General features: G+C 31.8%; 1 protein-coding gene across 7 annotated transcripts in view; it reads right to left on the bottom strand.

Annotated features, from left to right (window-relative positions):
* Window positions 1-20016, bottom strand: part of LOC132748321 (uncharacterized) — a 38428-nt gene extending 18412 nt beyond the window's left edge. Inside the window, exon 1 of one of the 7 annotated variants that reach the window (XM_060737892.1) lies at window positions 19724-20016. In XM_060737892.1, the coding sequence (XP_060593875.1) occupies window positions 19724-20007 (284 nt within the window). In that variant the 5' untranslated portion in view covers window positions 20008-20016. Of the gene's footprint in view, window positions 1-134; window positions 292-10554; window positions 10837-11065; window positions 11113-14577; window positions 15497-19723 lie in introns of those variants that run through there. The other 6 variants (XM_060737896.1, XM_060737897.1, XM_060737894.1 and 3 more) reach the window with 6 other exon arrangements.
* Window positions 20017-21426: the final 1410 nt, after the last annotated feature.

Below are 21426 nucleotides of genomic sequence, written 5' to 3'. Positions count from 1 at the left end.
TAAAATCTCTAACTTGCCGCATATAAGCAAAAACGCTAATTTAAATTTAAATTTAAAACTTTAGTTTTTGTAAGTTGAAATTCTGATATCATTAAACGAATCAATATAGATATATTAATATATTAATTTTTTACCTTTCTATTTCAAGGGTTTGTCAGAAAAAATCCACAAAATGATTAATATGTTTATATATCTCAGAATACAGTTTTCTAACTCATTAATAATCCTCGTTAGTCAGAATAGGATCAAACCTACACTGAACATGTTTACAAATATTTATTATTATATATTTTATATCTATATAGATACTTTATGATTAGTTTACTCGTATACAGTACACACGTGCCGTTGACGTCAACAACGACAAATTCGGTTCAGATGAAATCCGACAACTGTAGGCAGAATTCCCTTCCAAAATTACAAAAGAATATGACAACGTCACCATAAATGACCAAACATAATATTGCTGCTCCTTCTAGTATCATATTTAGGGATAGAAATAGTTGACACACCCGCGATTGATATATATACAGTAAGGTCTCAAGTATTTACATATTTGATAAAGAACTAGGAAAGATATCAAATGGTTCGCCAACAATTGCTAAATCGGGAAAATTGCGGCAATAAAACGGTACCTTGTATAAGTTAAGGAATTATCTTTCAGTTAATCTTTAAACAAAGGCGAAACCAAAGGTCGTGAACTCTGACAGGGGAATCACCAATAAAATCAATACTGAGATAGGTATTTCTATTATAAATTTTTCACAAAAATGTGACTTATGAATGATTTATCATTCAAAGCTTCAATTTTAAACAACATATACATTTCAAAAGCGATAAGATTAATGATATTCTAAATCAGATAATAAAAAAACTTATAGTGATATTGAGATATTTGAACTCAAAATGACTCCATGAAATTAACGTTCATTTGAAATATGCAAGATATATATGACTTTAAGGAAAAAACCAAGGGGGCTGCCAGGCATCTGTTTCGTAATATCGTATTTAATCTTAAAAACAGTTTGTTACAGCAAATCTTACCTCGAGATTTTAAGTCTTAAACCCATCATATAACTTATCCGATGCTCAAAACTGTTGTCATTTTTGTCTTTAAATAAATATTAATTTGATGCCCTGTTTTATAGGTAGCTCATAAACAAGAAATCCTTTGCTAGCAGTTATGGCATAGTCTGGTCTAAAGATATTAAGTAAGCAAAACATTTCAATTAAGGTGCTGTACAGTAAGAATTGTCGTTGTATAAACGAAGTCGATATTGGTTGCTATGTACTTAATTCATATTTTTCTTCCGTCAAAGCCATTAAAGGTTTTATAGGAATTATTGAATTCCATATTTATCTGTCTTCAATTCAGTGCATGATGGGTTACTTTATGTTATAACTTATTAAGCAGAGAATACAGGGGTATCCCAGTGTGACGGGAGGCAAGCCTGAAGGAATTCATTCAGTTCAAATCGATCTGTCGTGAATTTTCTTTTTATATTTAGTTTATCAGTATGCGCTGGAGAAAAAAAGCCATACATAGTTCACTATTAGATGGTATCATTTGTTTGTGGTTTTCATTGAGATATCATGTTACGTTCATTAAGAATTTATTTATATCACTACTTTTCTTTCAGAAATATTAACTTTACCACATTGTTTTGATACGTAAAGGATCTTAAATGAGTTTTAATTTCAAATAGATATACCGTGATATAAAACTAACAGAACAGTCCACCCCACATAGGATCATTTTAAAGATGTAGGAAATTTGACTGTATTAATTGCACAATCGCACGTAGGTTCTTCTTTTACAAGGCTTAGTGGGCAAAATAACAAAGTAAAACTTGGTATAACAAAAGCTGACGAAGAAATTATTTATTTTTTATTGCATTGAAGAGACAATATTGCCTAAACAATACATATTTCAAATTTGTATTTTAATATCGACAACAGCTCAACCATTTGTGTGAAGGTTTAACCTCACTTATTGACGGAACACTTTAGTTTATTAGAAAATGAGCGATATATTATCACAAGAGCTTAAGTGCCAATTACACGACTTTGCCTAAGACTTGCTTGTCAGTGTTATGATATGGGCTGAGTATAATTTATAACTTATACACGACAACACTGGAATGTCAAAATCTTAATAGCATTTACAATAATAACTTGTGAATTTACGGTGCACAATCTCGTCTGTCCGATGAAGTATTTACGATTAGAATAAAATGGCATAATTTGGGGTTAAACCGGTCACAATTGAAAAAAAAAATTTGAACATGTTTGAAAGGATACACCTATCACATGTCTTGTTACAAAGGGTACACCTGTCACATGTCTTGTTACAAAGGATACACCTGTCACGTGTCTTGTTACAAAGGATACACCTGTCACATGTCTTGTTACAAAGGATACACCTGTCACATGTCTTGTTACAAAGGGTACACCTGTCACGTGTCTTGTTACAAGGGTACACCTGTCACATGTCTTGTTACAAAGGATTCACCTGTCACATGTCTTGTTACAAAGGGTACACCTGTCACATGTCTTGTTACAAAGGATACACCTGTCACGTGTCTTGTTACAAAGGATACACCTGTCACATGTCTTGTTACAAAGGGTACACCTGTCACATGTCTTGTTACAAAGGATACACCTGTCACGTGTCTTGTTACAAAGGGTACACCTGTCACATGTCTTGTTACAAAGGGTACACCTGTCACATGTCTTGTTACAAAGGATACACCTGTCACATGTCTTGTTACAAAGGGTACACCTGTCACATGTCTTGTTACAAAGGGTACACCTGTCACGTGTCTTGTTACAAAGGATACACCTGTCACATGTCTTGTTACAAAGGGTACACCTGTCACATGTCTTGTTACAAAGGATACACCTGTCACGTGTCTTGTTACAAAGGATACACCTGTCACATGTCTTGTTACAAAGGGTACACTTGTCACGTGTCTTGTTACAAAGGGTACACCTGTCACATGTCTTGTTACAAAGGATACACCTGTCACGTGTCTTGTTACAAAGGATACACCTGTCACATGTCTTGTTACAAAGGATACACCTGTCACATGTCTTGTTACAAAGGATACACCTGTCACATGTCTTGTTACAAAGGATACACCTGTCACATGTCTTGTTACAAAGGGTACACCTGTCACATGTCTTGTTACAAAGGGTACACCTGTCACGTGTCTTGTTACAAAGGGTACACCTGTCACGTGTCTTGTTACAAAGGATACACCTGTCACGTGTCTTGTTACAAAGGATACACCTGTCACATGTCTTGTTACAAAGGGTACACCTGTCACGTGTCTTGTTACAAAGGATACACCTGTCAAATGTCTTGTTACAAAGGATACACCTGTCACATGTCTTGTTACAAGGATACACCTGTCATATGTCTTGTTACAAAGGATACACCTGTCACATGCCTTGTTACAAGGGTACACCTGTCACAAGTCTTGTTACAAAGGATACACCTGTCACATGTCTTGTTACAAAGGGTACACCTGTCACATGACTTTAAGGAATACACATGTTGTGTGTTTTGTTAGAAAGGATACCCCTGTCATTTGTCTTGTTACAAAAATACATATGTCGTTTGCCTTGTTACAAAGGAATACACCTACATTAATTTTTTAGTACTTTTTTTATTGTTTATGACTTGATTTATGTTATCAATAGAACATATATTTATTTAGACACTCAGTTCAGTGGATTAGAAATGATAGATTACCACCTTTGATCATCACTATAACATTTTAGGTCGACATACTAAGTAACATGGACATATTTTATCATGAACGTTTATTTATAGAGATTACTATATGCCAAGCTACCAATTTATTGATGAAATATTCCTAAAGGACATGGGTTTTGAAACACTCCTGACCTGGCTCCCTGGTCTAACGATATGGTTACATATATAGCATTTCGTAGGGATTATTATTACGTTCCATGTTGAATTCTTTGATATATTGTATTTAATGTTCTTAAAACATAAAAATAATACGGTAGTCTGCAAATGTTTTATAGACTTGCTCAATCGCCATATCTTTAAACATTGATTGTTAATCACAACTAAGATTTTATCAAATACTTTTTGCCTCATTATTTACGAGCGGTTATTTATATGTTGTATACAATGTCATGGCGATCTTAAGCTGATTTTGATGTTGATAAATCGTGTATCAAATGACCTGTTAAACAAACGACGACTTTTAATCTATCAAATATATGCAAAGTTTATGCTTGTTTACATTTTAAACTCGAATGATTTAAATTCATGAGTGACTGAAACATGTTTGAACACACTCGGTGATATTTTGATTGAATGTTTAAGAACATGATAACATATAATCTATTGTTTCCTGTAATAAAGGAACTTCGTTTTTATATATATTATATACTGTGTATATATATATTCCTCTTTTTCATAAAAAGGGTGATATTCTTTACATAGGCCGCAATATACTGTCTTTTTACATGTAGTAGATTTTATTTTGTATATTAACTATATTTCGCTATTCTTTGAAATTTAACTATAACACAGAGTCAACAATGGTCACGGTAATTGTGTAAAAGATGAATGAAAAATATTAATACCCCCCACCCCCCCCCCCCAAAAAAAAAAAAACCAAAAAACAAAAAAAAAAAAAAACATGAAAATGTAGCAATAAAAATGGTTGGCCTTTTCTTTAATTCATAAAAACTTAATCGTAAGTTCCTTTATGTCGGTGGAAAAATTTTGATTCGTGTGCTAAGTTGGATCGATTCGCATTAGCATAGCGTTAATCTTATATCAGAGAAAAGATTACTATTTTGATATATATGTTCTAACTTGTCATAGTAAAAATGGACAGTTTTAATTAAACGTATCAATAGAGTTCATCTCATGTAATCGGATCACAAAAGTTTTATATCTTGCACTAGGCGTGTTTTCACGACTAAATTTTAGTAACTGGTGTAGCTGTGATAAACCATCTATCTAGGAAATCTGTCTGTGATGCACATTAGTATTACTATCATGTTGGTAAAACCTGTCAACATTAATAATATACTACAAATGTCTCTAGTTTTATATAGATATCTGATATTATACATCAGATTTAGCTCAAGTAATGACATGTTTAAATGGTGTTACATTATACACTGTAGTACAGGAAATACAGTATATCAGAAACTCCACAACAGGAGCTACAGAATGTACTGTATAAGTACATGTATTTACAGAATGTACTGTATAGGTACATGTATATACAGAATGTACTGTATAAGTACATGTATATACAGAATGCACTGTATAGGTACATGTATTTACAGAATGTACTGTATAAGTACATGTATATACAGAATGTACTGTATAGGTACATGTATATACAGAATGTACTGTATAGGTACATGTATATACAGAATGCACTGTATAGGTACATGTATATACAGAATGCACTGTATAGGTACATGTATATACAGAATGCACTGTATAGGTACATGTATATACAGAATGCACTGTATAGGTACGTGTATATACAGAATGCACTGTATGGGTACATGTATATACAGAATGCACTGTATAGGTACATGTATATACAGAATGCACTGTAATAGGTATATGTATATACAGAATGTACTGTATAGGTACATGTATATACAGAATGCACTGTATAGGTACATGTATATACAGAATGCACTGTATAGGTACATGTATATACAGAATGCACTGTATAGGTACATGTATATACAGAATGCACTGTATAGGTACGTGTATATACAGAATGCACTGTATAGGTACATGTATATACAGAATGCACTGTATACGTACATGTATATACAGAATGTACTGTATAGGTACATGTATATACAGAATACACTGTATAGGTAAATGTATATACAGAATGCACTGTATAGGTACATGTATATACAGAATGCACTGTATAGGTACATGTATATACAGAATGCACTGTATAGGTACATGTATATACAGAATGCACTGTATAGGTACATGTAAATGCACTGTATAGGTACGTGTATATACAGAATGCACTGTATAGGTACATGTATATACAGAATGCACTGTATAGGTACATGTATATACAGAATGCACTGTATAGGTACATGTATTTACAGAATGCACTGTATATAAGTACATGTATTTACAGAATGCACTGTATATAAGTACATGTATTTACAGAATGTACTGTATAGGTACATGTATTTACAGAATGTACTGTATAGGTACATGTATTTACAGAATGTACTGTATAGGTACATGTATTTACAGAATGTACTGTATAGGTACATGTATATACAGAATGTACTGTATAGGTACATGTATTTACAGAATGTACTGTATAGGTACATGTATTTACAGAATGTACTGTATAGGTACATGTATTTACAGAATGTACTGTATAGGTACATGTATTTACAGAATGTACTGTATAAGTACATGTATTTACAGAATGCACTGTATAGGTACATGTATATACAGAATGCACTGTATAGGTACATGTATTTACAGAATGTACTGTATAAGTACATGTATTTACAGAATGTACTGTATAGGTACGTGTATATAAAGAATGTACTGTATAGGTACATGTATATACAGAATGCACTGTATAGGTACATGTATATACAGAATGCACTGTATAGGTACATGTATTTACAGAATGTACTGTATAGGTACATGTATTTACAGAATGCACTGTATATAAGTACATGTATATACAGAATGCACTGTATAGGTATATGTATATACAGAAATAATGCACTGTATAGGTACGTGTATATACAGAATACACTGTATAGGTACATGTATTTACAGAATGCACTGTATAGGTACATGTATTTACAGAATGCACTGTATATAAGTACATGTATATACAGAATGCACTGTATAGGTACGTGTATGTACAGAATGCACTGTATAGGTACGTGTATATACAGAATGCACTGTATAGGTACATGTATATACAGAATGCACTGTATGGGTACATGTATATAAAGAATGCACTGTATAGGTACATGTATATACAGAATGCACTGTATATAAAGAATGCACTGTATAGGTACATGTATATACAGAATGCACTGTATAGGTAGGTACATGTATGTACAGAATGCACTGTATAGGTACGTGTATATACAGAATGCACTGTATAGGTACATGTATATACAGAATGCACTGTATGGGTACATGTATATAAAAGAATGCACTGTATAGGTACATGTATATACAGAATGCACTGTATATACAGAATGCACTGTATAGGTACATGTATATACAGAATGCACTGTATAGGTACGTGTATATACAGAATGCACTGTATAGGTACATGTATATACAGAATGCACTGTATAGGTACGTGTATATACAGAATGCACTGTATAGGTACGTGTATATAAAGAATACACTGTATAGGTACATGTATATAAAAAATGTACTGTATAGGTACATGTATATACAGAATGCACTGTATAGATACTGATACAGTGTATATAAAGAATGCACTGTATAGGTACATGTATATACAGAATGCACTGTATAGGTACATGTATATACAGAATGCACTGTATAGGTACATGTATATACAGAATGCACTGTATAGGTACATGTATATACAGAATGCACTGTATAGGTACGTGTATATACAGAATACACTGTATAGGTACATGTATATACAGAATGCACTGTATAGGTACGTGTATATACAGAATGCACTGTATAGGTACATGTATATACAGAATGCACTGTATAGGTACGTGTATATAAAGAATGCACTGTATAGGTACGTGTATATAAAGAATACACTGTATGGGTACGTGTATATACAGAATGCACTGTATAGGTACGTGTATATAAAGAATGCACTGTATAGGTACATGTATATACAGAATGTACTGTATAGGTACGTGTATATACAGAATGCACTGTATAGGTACATGTATATAAAGAATGCACTGTATAGGTACATGTATATACAGAATGCACTGTATAGGTACATGTATATAAAGAATGCACTGTATAGGTACATGTATATACAGAATGCACTGTATAGGTACGTGTATATAAAGAATACACTGTATGGGTACATGTATATACAGAATGCACTGTATAGGTACGTGTATATAAAGAATACACTGTATAGGTACATGTATATACAGAATGCACTGTATAGGTACGTGTATATACAGAATGCACTGTATAGGTACATGTATATACAGAATGCACTGTATAGGTACGTGTATATAAAGAATACACTGTATGGGTACATGTATATACAGAATGCACTGTATAGGTACGTGTATATAAAGAATACACTGTATAGGTATATGTATATACAGAATGCACTGTATAGGTACGTGTATATACAGAATGCACTGTATAGGTACATGTATATACAGAATGCACTGTATAGGTACATTTATATACAGAATGCACTGTATAGGTACATGTATATAAAGAATGCACTGTATAGGTACATGTATATACAGAATGCACTGTATAGGTACATGTATATACAGAATGCACTGTATAGGTACGTGTATATACAGAATGTACTGTATAGGTACATTTATATACAGAATGCACTGTATAGGTACGTGTATATACAGAATGCACTGTATAGGTACATGTATATACAGAATGCACTGTATAGGTACGTGTATATACAGAATGTACTGTATAGGTACATGTATATACAGAATACACTGTATAGGTACATGTATATACAGAATGCACTGTATAGGTACGTGTATATACAGAATGCACTGTATAGGTACATTTATATACAGAATGCACTGTATAGGTACGTGTATATACAGAATGCACTGTATAGGTACGTGTATATACAGAATGCACTGTATAGGTACGTGTATATACAGAATGTACTGTATAGGTACGTGTTTATACAGAATACACTGTATAGGTACATGTATATACAGAATGCACTGTATAGGTACGTGTATATACAGAATGCACTGTATAGGTACATTTATATACAGAATGCACTGTATAGGTACGTGTATATAAAGAATGCACTGTATAGGTACATGTATATACAGAATGCACTGTATAGGTACGTGTATATACAGAATGCACTGTATAGGTACATGTATATACAGAATGCACTGTATAGGTACGTGTATATAAAGAATACACTGTATGGGTACATGTATATACAGAATGCACTGTATAGGTACGTGTATATAAAGAATACACTGTATAGGTATATGTATATACAGAATGCACTGTATAGGTATATGTATATACAGAATGCACTGTATGGGTACATGTATATACAGAATGCACTGTATAGGTACGTGTATATACAGAATGCACTGTATAGGTACATGTATATACAGAATGCACTGTATAGGTACATGTATATACAGAATGCACTGTATGGGTACATGTATATACAGAATGCACTGTATAGGTACATGTATATACAGAATGCACTGTATAGGTACATGTATATACAGAATGCACTGTATAGGTACATGTATATACAGAATGTACTGTATAGGTACATGTATATACAGAATGCACTGTATAGGTACATGTATATACAGAATGTACTGTATAGGTACATGTATATACAGAATGTACTGTATAGGTACATGTATATACAGAATGCACTGTATACTAACATGTATATACAGAATGCACCGTATAGGTACATGTATATCAAATAAATTAAATTGGAGTATTTTAGAGCTGTTTCTTACCAATGTTACATCTTCCTAACAAGACATACAATGTATCTATATTTTGCTGTTGTATAGATGTACGGAGATATACATGAACAGACTTCGTGTTAGTCATAGTTTGCTTCAATAGATCTAGAACTTGCTATATGATAAGTTATGTTCTCAATATCAACTAAAAAATAAATGTTGCTAGAATCCTTTCCAATATTTTTTAAATTTGTTTTATGACCTTCGTTTTAGTGTACATCATATAGACAGGGAGAAAACTCGTTTGTTTGGTGGACATGTAGTGTTTTATTATTATTCAAACTTTATAGTTGTAAAGATTAGGATGCATGAAGAAATTCCTGCCAGCATGGTGATGTGGATAAAGATGTATGCGTCATAGAATAACCTTTCTTATCCTCCATTCACATCAATATAGAATGCCATTAAAATATCCTAAAATCTAATTTATGCAATATATTTACCAAATCTTGCCACTCTAATAAGAAGTACAAATATCTGTCTCAAAATGCCAAATGTTTTATATGTCTCTTATCCGGTTATGACTTAATTCAAATATTTTATCATGTCTATATTGAACAGTTCTTTTAGTGACAGTCTTTAGTATACATCGAGATTATGTGAAATAATGTAAGAAAATAAAATATTTAACAGTTTAAATGGACATGTTTTCTACTTTTTATGGCGGCGATTATCTCATACAATATTGTAATTGTATATGTATTAGAAGAAACGTTAAACTAAATTTGCACCTGCTCCAGAAAGCCAACTAAATAAAATTGTATTAAAATAAATATTGCAAAAGTAAATTACCTTAATCCTCATAAACCATCCATTTATAGTATATCCGAAATTCAATCCGTGTATACAGAATAGAATGTATACGAAGAGTATGACCAAGTGTATCTATGGAGCGGAACAATTAATCCTCAATAAATATTGGACAGGGTTGGTGATCCTTTGATCACCTGTACACTCTTGCACTGTTAAGTTTAAACATTTAAACAATCTTGAAAGACACTTGTTTGTTTTTCTTTCACAATGAACGTCAAAGGGATTTTAGAAGTTTAATGAAATATTATAATTCTCAAAGTAAATATAAAACAGACGTAGCTGAAATGCACGCCTGAAATAAAACACCGATCACTACTGATTGTATCGATTTATATTTTTTTTAAGATAGTTTGATACCCATGAAAAAATCCAGAAATCGACTGGCCTTGTCCACAGCCATTGCGATTCTTTGGTTGTAACAAAAAATATCTTCATCTTAAACAGATGCTTGTAATTTAAATAAAATTTAAACATAAAACTTACATCATACCTTTTAAACATTAAACGATAGTCCTTTAACATTCTCAATTGAGATTGTGTTTGACTTTTAACTATCCTTTACAAAACCTCTATTCTATATGTTTCTACTAATTGCCACATATATTTTACATCAAGGGTATTCCTGGCCTGCTTACAAAGACAAAATCAATTAGGACTAAAGGAAACGTTTACATCAATTATAAACAATGCCAAAAGCTTTTATTTTTCCAGGGAAATTTAAGACGCTGCAATTAGTATCCTGTAACAGTAATAATGTTTAGCTAAATCGACATCATTATCATATTTCCTGACCAAAAAAAAAATCACTTAATAAGGACATGATATCTGCAAAGGGAGATAATTATCATCACAAAGTTATACTTGACGTTTTTTTAGACAATGCTATCCAATTACCTTAATATGTACGGTAAAAGATACAATCTGAACGTTTGTTTAAACAATGCATTCTATTCACATGTTGTAGAATAATTTTGACAAATGAAAATATAAATTATCTACCAGTATTAAAGAATTTGCATATAAGCTTTACATAGTTAATTATGTCAATAGTTGCGTAATTTATATACATATAAAAGGGTTGTTATTTCATGATTTATTTATTTTATTAGGCGTCGCATTACATTTTATAATCTCACAGTAAATACATATAGTTTCCCTACTGTAGTAAAATATTTACTTATTAAGATATACAAAATACATTCAGATTTCAAATATAATATAACACGCCCCAGACTTTTTTTTCTTTAAAAAAAAACAACAACAAAAACAAACTGTTATTTACATAAAAAAACTTATTTGGTGAAAAAAGTTGAAAATTATAACCCAACCTATTGGGTATAGTCATAACGGGTAAATTTATACCAGTGTAGGATTATAACTGGGTATAAATGAATGGTATTTGGATTATAACGAGCTAGAAATTTATATATAACAGCTATAGGGTTAAAACTGGGTAGAAATAAAATGGTATTTGGATTATTACTGGCTAGAAAGTTATAACGGCTAGGATAATAATGGGGTAGAAATAAAATGGCATTTGGATTATAACGAGCTTGAAAGTTATGACAGCCAGGGTTATAATGGGGTAGAAATAAAATGGCATTTGGGTTATAACGAGCTTGAAAGTTATGACGGCCAGGGTTATAATGGGGTAGAAATAAAATGGTATTTGGGTTATAACGAGCTTGAAAGTTATGACGGCCAGGGTTATAATGGGGTAGAAATAAAATGGCATTTGGATTATAACGAGCTTGAAAGTTATGACGGCCATATAACTTTCTAGCTCGAGCTTGAAAGTTATGACGGCCAGGGTTATAATGGGGTAGAATTAAAAATGGCATTTGGATTATAACGAGCTTGAAAGTTATGACGGTCACGGTTATAACGGGGCAGAAATAAAATGGTATTTGGGTTATAACGGGGTTATAATCTAAATGCCATTTTTAATTCTACCCCATTATAACCCTGGCCGTCATAACTTTCAAGCTCATGCTAGAAAGTTATAATGGCCAGTGTTATAACGGGGTAGAAATAAAATGGTATTTGGATTATTACGGGCTAAAAAGTTACAACGGCTATGGTTATAACGGGGTAAAGATAAAATGGTATTTGAATTATAACAGGCTAGAAAGTTATAACGGCCAGGATAATAATGGGGTAGAAATAAAATGGCATTTGGGTTATAACGGGGTAAAAAGTTATAACGGCTAGGGTTATAATGGGGTAGAAATAAAATGGTATTTGGGTTATAACGGGGTAAAAAGTTATAACGGCTAGGGTTTTAACGGGGCAGAAATAAAATGGTATTTGGGTTATAACGAGCTAGAAAGTTATAATGGCCAGGGTTATAACGGGGTAGAAATAAAATGGTATTTGGATTATAAAGGGCTAGAAAGTTATAACGGCTAGGGTAATAATAGGGTAGAAATAAACTGGTATTTGGATTATAACGGGGAAGAAAGCTATATCGGCTAGGGTTATAATGGGGTAGAAATAAAATGATGTTAAGGTTATAACGTGGTGGAGTTATAACTGGGTAGTGTGTAAATTTTATCATTTATTTTATTTGCCGTATTTTTTATTTTTTATAAAAATACATCTATCTCAGCGAATAGTAGCGTTTATCAAAATAACCTATACAAACGCCTTCAAACGGAATTTTATTATTTGGTAAAATAAAAAAATTAGCATTGCTAAGAATACATTTAGTGTGTATATTAGGACTAGACCTAGCACTGTATTTATTATATCAAACTATTTTTATGTCGGGAATAGACCTAGCACTGTATTTATTATATCAAACTATTTTTATGTCGAGAATAGACCTAGCATTGAATTTATTATATCAAACTATTTATATGTAGGGAATAGACCTAGCACTGTATTTATTATATCAAACTATTTATATGTAGGGAATAGACCTAGCACTGTATTTATTATATCAAACTATTTTTATGTCGGGAATAGACCTAGCACTGTATTTATTATATCAAACTATTTTTATGTCGAGAATAGACCTAGCATTGAATTTATTATGTCAAACTATTTATATGTAGGGAATGGACCTAGCACTGTATTTATTATATCAAACTATTTTTATGTCGAGAATAGACCTAGCATTGAATTTATTATGTCAAACTATTTATATGTAGGGAATAGACCTAGCATTGTATTTATTATATCAAACTATTTTTATGTCGAGAATAGACCTAGCATTGAATTTATTATGTCAAACTATTTATATGTAGGGAATGGACCTAGCACTGTATTTATTATATCAAACTATTTTTATGTCGGGAATAGACCTAGCATTGTATTTATTATATCAAACTATTTTTATGTCGGGAATAGACCTAGCATTGTATTTATTATATCAAACTATTTATATGTAGGGAATAGACCTAGCACTGTATTTATTATATCAAACTATTTTTATGTCGGGAATAGACCTAGCACTGTATTTATTATATCAAACTATTTATATGTCGGGAATAGACCTAGCACTGTATTTATTATATCAAACTATTTATATGTCGGGAATAGACCTAGCACTGTATTTATTATATCAAACTATTTATATGTCGGGAATAGACCTAGCACTGTATTTATTATATCAAATTACTTATATGTCAGGAATAGGCCTAGTACAGTATTTATGATATCAAATTACTTATATGTCAGGAATAGGCCTAGTACAGTATTTATGATATCAAATTACTTATATGTCGGGAATAGGCCTAGTACAGTATTTATGAAATCAAATTACTTATATGTCAGGAATAGACCTAACACAGTATTTATGATATCAAACTACTTATCAAATTAATAACCCTGTATTTACTTCTATAATTGTCCTCTTAGTTACAGTATTAAAGTAATAAACTTTGATTGGAAGAGAGGTTTCCCGTCACCGCTAGAACATACAATTGGCACAACGTCTCTCCTCTATCACGAGTATACTCAAATTATAGAAGATCATCAAAGTAAGTTCTAGATTCTTACCTCTTCCTACTATTCATATTTTTCTTTGGACCTGATGAAGCCATAATAAAATAGTGCTACGCCTTTATTTGTATTAAATGTCACACATACATCCTTTAGTTTTCAACATGAACACTACTTAACATGTGTCTAAAAATGGTGATCGCACGGTCATTATACAACTTCTTAAATTAGAATTTCCGGTTTTAGTATTTCATTTTTTCTATCATTTTCAAGTTGAAAGGAATGCATGTAACACCGTTTAGTAAACTGTTCACACAGATAAAAGTATAATATCATAACAAGTGATTAAATTAGAAATCCTTCCCTCGCCTTATCAATGTTTAAACTACTCCACTGTCTTATTTAGTCTTCACTTTATTATGTCCAAACAGTCCATTATGTCAGAGAATTGATAATTCTTATATTGCCATATATCAGTCTTCATTCCCTAAAATAAATGCGCGTAAAACTAATTCGTACAAAGTCTTACCAAAACTAGAATTTTAGTTTGTTTTTAATTAAACAAGTAGTGATTTATAGACAATGATAAACCATATCGCCTGTAGACGTGTCTACTGGTAAGTTTGTCAAGCAAAGTTTCTTATTACAGTGACAATGATGATGATTGATATTTTGTTTGTGTCTGATATTATATTATATATTTTGTCATTTAATTCCATTACTGCTAATGAGTGTTAATATTTTCTACAAGTCTGGCAGCACGAGATCGAGCACTTAGATTAACCGGTTACGTCCATGTACCGCTTTATCATATTTTTAATTCATTAATATTCTCTAACTGACATTATATTGAATTCATGATTTATGAATATTCCGTCAACTTTTTCTCGTATAGATTTTTCCTTAACAATTTATTTGTCTATCCGTCCTTTTAAAAATGAACAAAACGGTGTTATCTATTCTAACTATTAACACCTCATGGAATATTGCAGTTCAAAGGGCGTATTGATTTTACTTTATATCAAAATGCAAAATGTCTTTTTATATATGCAAAAAGAACCCCCTTTTATTCAATTTGGAATCATTGAATAGTAAACGAAGGTCAAACAAAGTTTCATTATAGTTTCTTGTGTCAGGAATATTAGCAAATATTTGTGTATATTTTAAATTGATAGCTAACATTCTGCAAATTGTACTAATTATTCTGTTACACAAAAAGTCAAGGAAAGAATAGTATCATATCTACATGTATTTTGAGACATACAGATAAGCACTGGAAGCTCAGTAATGCTCGAACATTGTATCCGGACATGTGTGTTACATTACTTAACATAAAATCGAATAAAAATGTCGACTAGTTATAGAAAAACTCTAATTTAAAATCGCTCGAGAAAGTACATATATATATTTTGGACAATAAATACCGTCTATAACTGAATCTTTGCGTTTAAACGAACTGACGAATAAAGCCAATCATTCTAATCATGTAAGTAAGCAGCAACCAAATATACCATGGCCTTATTTAGTTTTAGCTTTACCTTTTCTGTCATTTATCAATTTTGACGTTCCCATTACGAGCAAATACGACCAAACAATATTGAAGTCACTTTTGATGGCAAAATAAACATATAAATAAAAGACACATATTTAGGCTTCCATATTTTGTTCAATGAAAACATGAAAATTGATTACAATTTAAACCTGTCGTTAGGGTCATAATTACCATTACGGTAACAAAGGATACCGTGATCAAAGAATTAAATTCTAGATGGCAAATTTAAAGTGTATTATAGCATTAAAGATAATGATTTACGATGCGTAAACATGGATGACGTCAATGATGAACTCCATTTTCAGGTATTGGTCACACAAACTAATTTGTCACATTCGTCTAAAAGACAGTCAGACATATCATATCTTTATTTTTTGTAATATTTCTAAAATAAACTAAATGATTGATTTTTTTATGTGACTTTTGTGTCCATTTTTAATCTTTTTTTATCTTTTTTTTTTAAATATCATTTATTCTTTCTTATAAAAAGACGAACAGTTTCTCTTCTAATGAAAACGTTACATGTAGTTTCAGGTCTTTAATGGAAAAAAGAGAAATGACGTTTTCTTTAATTTCAAATCTCAAAATGACCGCATTAAAAGAAAGTACACATTTTTCAAATTACCGAAGCGGACATCGGTTGTTTATAACACCGGACAATCTTCGTGCTGCCACCACTATGTTTAAACACTTGTTTAATGTCCTTGTCTTACTTTGTTTTTATTTTAAAGGAACTCCACTGAGATCTTATAGTCAAAATAATGAAATTTATAATTATTTTATCAATTAATTGATGCACTTAAAATGGAAAACTACGCCATAGATAATAAGTGAATACATGTTTATATTCGGTTTTAATGCGGGTTTTCCGGCAGATTTGATTGAAAAGCGTTGCAACGCTTTTCATTATGGAGTCAATTTGCGCAATAAAATTTATTATACCAGACAAGCGGAGTCAACAAATGATCTAAAATTATGCTCACAAGTAATTGGTTTAGACCTACATAAAGTTATACAAAAGTCTTGAAAAATATTTTCGGTCCCTTCATGTCAAAAAATCTCATTGGAGTCCTTTTACAGCGTATGTATTGATATGTTTTTATTTATGAGTTTTAAATTAAGCCAATTTTAATATCTGAGTCGTATCAACTGTGGAATCTGTCCGGCCAAGTACGAGTTTCGTTCAACTAAAATGAAATAACCTGGTCAAATATCAGTTTCATAAAACAATGTAACTTCTATTCTTTGGAAAATCATATGCGTGAAACCGTTGCACAATATGGTCATGCATTATCCTGTTCTACACTTCGTGCTGCACAATTTTGATAGCCGAAGGTTGACAGGTTGATAATGATCAGAAAATTAAACTTTTGATTTTGATTGTAGTAGGTCTCAAGGGGCATGCTATCTTGACTTTTTTGCAATGGTTGTCAAATCCGCGTTGCTGTGGCATCGTTCGTTCCCGCAACAGACATAGTTCGTTGAAAAAAAAAACAACAAAAAAACAGAAATCACAGAAGATAATCATCTTTTGAAAAGAAAGAATTTAGTACATGTATTTGAAAAGGGAGAATGCTACAGACCTTCTGCTGTATAAACATATAAAATATGTCTTACCCATATAAAATATAGTAAGACTTTCAGAAAACGATTACTGAGAAATTTCATTAACTTAATATTTATTGGTTTTGTGTGCCCAAGTCACTAATGTCTCTAAATTATTTGACAGAGGGCCAGTGTTTAGTGAAAGTTTAAATTAAGATAAAACTGAATTGTCAATAACAACCGTCCTCTTTTATATGAAACGGACAATGTTTAGACCTGCAAATATTGGCAAGTGTTAAAGTAGAGCTTTTGTGATCACGCTGCATAAGTTCATCTCAAGAAAATATTATGGCATGAATTATTCGCTTTGGCTCCGTGAATAATCAAGCTCTTCTTGTTGCTTGAACCTCGAAACGTGTATTTTACGTGTGTTGATAAGTACAATATCAAATAAATAAGTAAAAAGTCCACAACCATCAAACCTACATTGAATGAGGCGCTAGCCAAATATGGTATCGATTTGCAGCTGTGTACGAACCCATTGAGACCAGTATTATATTCAAAAATATATATATGGATCACTTCGTTTCTCATCACCAGAGTTTTGACATTTTAAAATTGAGTACATATAGATTTTTAACGGAGTAAAATGAATTGTTATTGAATTTTGTTCCCGAAAATGAAAACGAGGTTAGATAAAGTAAAATGTTATTGATATGTATTTTTGTTGTACACTGAAAATGCAAACGAGGCTAAGTTCATAAAATTGGATTCAATTATGAATCATATTAGAAAATCACATGGCACATACAATAGAAGTTCGTGACAATGTCATGTGACATATTATGTGTCACTTCAAATGGCATGTGTCGTCCTCCAAAAGAGACACTTGACCTAGAATAAATCTCCATCGGAATTTAAATCCCAATGCGCCTGAGACCGGGGGAGACGAGTTGTACTAGGCCTACTTGGTTTAAACAATTCTACAGTTTGACACAATAGAAAAAGAATAAAAGCCATCAATATGTGGATTCCACAAAAAAAACGTCAGTGAAAAAGAGATTTTCTCATAACCAACTTCTCCATATTCTGTGAATAGATGAAATTAACTCGCCTAAATTTAAAAAAAGTTTAAAAAAATAAAGTATGAACAACAACAACAACTACCACAACTACATGTAGTAAGTTATTTGTGCTTTCTTTCTTCATCTGGAACACTTTGCCGATTACCAATAGATAATACCAATCATCCAAAAATTAACGGGAAAACGCTTAAAATGCCATTGTTCAATCGAAATTGCCGTGGGTTTTTGGTCATTTCAGGTTTTGGTCGAGGGGATGTTGGTCACAGACACACAGATATGACACGACTATAAAATATAGACAGTTAATAAAAAATATGTTGCCACGCAATTAATACACATCCAAGTACGGAAATCGAGTTATGAACAGAAGCTGGGATGTTAGAAGGGCATTTTTTCAGAAATAAGGAACCTTCAAATAATCTACAATATTATCCTTATGAAAAATGTCTTCCCATTAAAGTTTGGTAAGAAACAAATAGTACCATTCAGCTAATAATCCACATAAGCAAAATGATTGTTTCTGCTAAAATTTTATGAAATATGTATAAAAATGTTACCCTACCCCACACATTTTAACATGTAAATCCCTTAAGTTTACCAAAATGAGTGCCTGTTTTCAAAGTTTCCATAAATTTTCTCAAAAGTGTATTGGTTGATCTTGTAAAATATTAAATACTTTTATCGTCTAGTTTTGATTTTATTACACTTTGAAAATATTCGGTTCGTTATTTGTTATTAGATTTAGCATTATTTAGCCAATGAATACCCATGTTAATTAAATAGTTAAAATTAAACACTTTTTCTTCCTAAAAGCGATATGAGAGATACGTGAATAATGTTAAAAGAAAAAAGATAAAAAAATAAAGTTGACCCTTCTGGGGTTTGAACCCACGTCCTTAAGTTTCAATATAGTTACCAGTAGTTCTAGCACCAACGCGGAGACAATGACTTAGAATGGTCATACCTTAAAAAGCTGGCAAGTACGAAGATCACGAAGTCGCGATAGCTTGGGTGTACTTACTTGGGTGTTTTTTCGTTCTTTTTGTTATCATTTTCTGAAGAGTTACTATCTGTTGAAAATCCGTCCAATGCTACTTCTTCTCCTTTAACTAAACTAAATAAGTCTTTATTTAGACGAGAAATGCTTTCTCTGCGAATGAGACTGTTGTATGATGGGTGAGACAATCTCGCCCGTAGCGTGCTGGGTCTGGGCGTCATATGTACAGGATCGGAGTAATCTATATCCGGAATATCATCGTCACTGTCCGTTTTAGTGTTTACCTGAAGCTCTCCTTTGCTATCCATATTTTCAAACTGTAAAATAGTAGGTGCATTTGTGAAAATGTACCATTTTCAGTATCAAATAAGATATGTTAGGCCCATAAACTGAAATAACAAGTATCAGTGGATTTTGTTACGATTAGATTGGCAATCTATTAAATCATTCATTTTTAATCCCGAGCTACGTTCATTTCTATATCTACTTTAATAAATTTGAATGTATGCATTTTGTGACCATGTTAATATTGTGCACGTCTTTAATGAATAATTCATCTATTTATTTAATGTTTGACACACTGCTGCTTCGCACTGTGTCTCTTTATAAGTATTCCTGAACAATAGCAAAAAGTACACTATATTTTCTACAAAACCCAATTTCAAAACATCATCTTTCAGCGATTAATCCAATGCATATACATGCAAAAAAATTATTGAAACATCTAAAAACATTAAACAAATCTTACCTTAAATAAATGTTTCCCTTAGCAACCGCACACCGTTAACATATAAAGCTTGAATTTGTTCCGACTCTTTAAAAAGGAGGGTTTTTATAAAGTTCTTCTCTGCTATATAAACTATTTACGGTAGATAATGTGTCACAGGTCGGTGATCCAGTATAACAACTCATAGAACATATTCCATTTTCACTAGATTCACATTAAAAATTACATGTTTAGATGGAACACTGCTTGAATAGCTTAAATACAAATATGATTTTAGTAAAGCCTTTGATGTGACATTATAAATAATATTGAAGTGATCAGCAGATTGGAAAGGCGAGACAAACATTGTACGAGAGAGAACAAACTCCTTCACAAATGGCTATTTGTTTTCCACGCGACTACTTCACGTCGATAAATTTTGGTAATAAAATTGAAAACATATATAAACTGTTAAATTACAAAATTTTTGACGAGGTCATCATTCAAAGATTTTAAACAGTTTATCGGAAGGCGCACGGTCATTTAAAATAAAATCCTTCCAGGAATTTAAAATGAAGTTCAAATTTATAAATATATAGCAAATTCACTGTTTATGTTTTATTGCGATCAACACAATTCCATCAAGTTACTTGAGATATAAAATTCATTAATAACAGCTATTCGAATTGATAAATGCACATTCTAGTCATCATTTAGAGAATATTGCAACATTTTGAGTTTTAAAAAATCTTCAGCAAATTATAAAAGCAGCGACACGAATTAGTAATACGGGTTCCAAGCCTTATAGATCACATTCTCTGCAATTATAAAGAACGAGTGTCTCAGTCTGGGGTTCCTTGGGTTCAGCGATCATTTTGATGACTTTTTGTACAAGAAAGATATATAAAAAATCCGGTTAATTGTTATATTATTAGTTATAAAGATTGTTGACAGGTTATATGGCCCTATATAAACGGCTATTTGTAAATATAACCCGAGCCGCTAAACAGCCGTTTATATA

The sequence above is a fragment of the Ruditapes philippinarum genome, unplaced genomic scaffold (genome assembly GCF_026571515.1).
Source record: "Ruditapes philippinarum isolate M1 unplaced genomic scaffold, ASM2657151v2 ctg1969_1_1_1_1, whole genome shotgun sequence".
Lineage (NCBI taxonomy): Eukaryota > Metazoa > Mollusca > Bivalvia > Venerida > Veneridae > Ruditapes > Ruditapes philippinarum.
The sequence above is the reverse complement of the archived record's forward strand: the minus strand, read 5'-3'. Positions and strand labels throughout refer to the sequence as shown.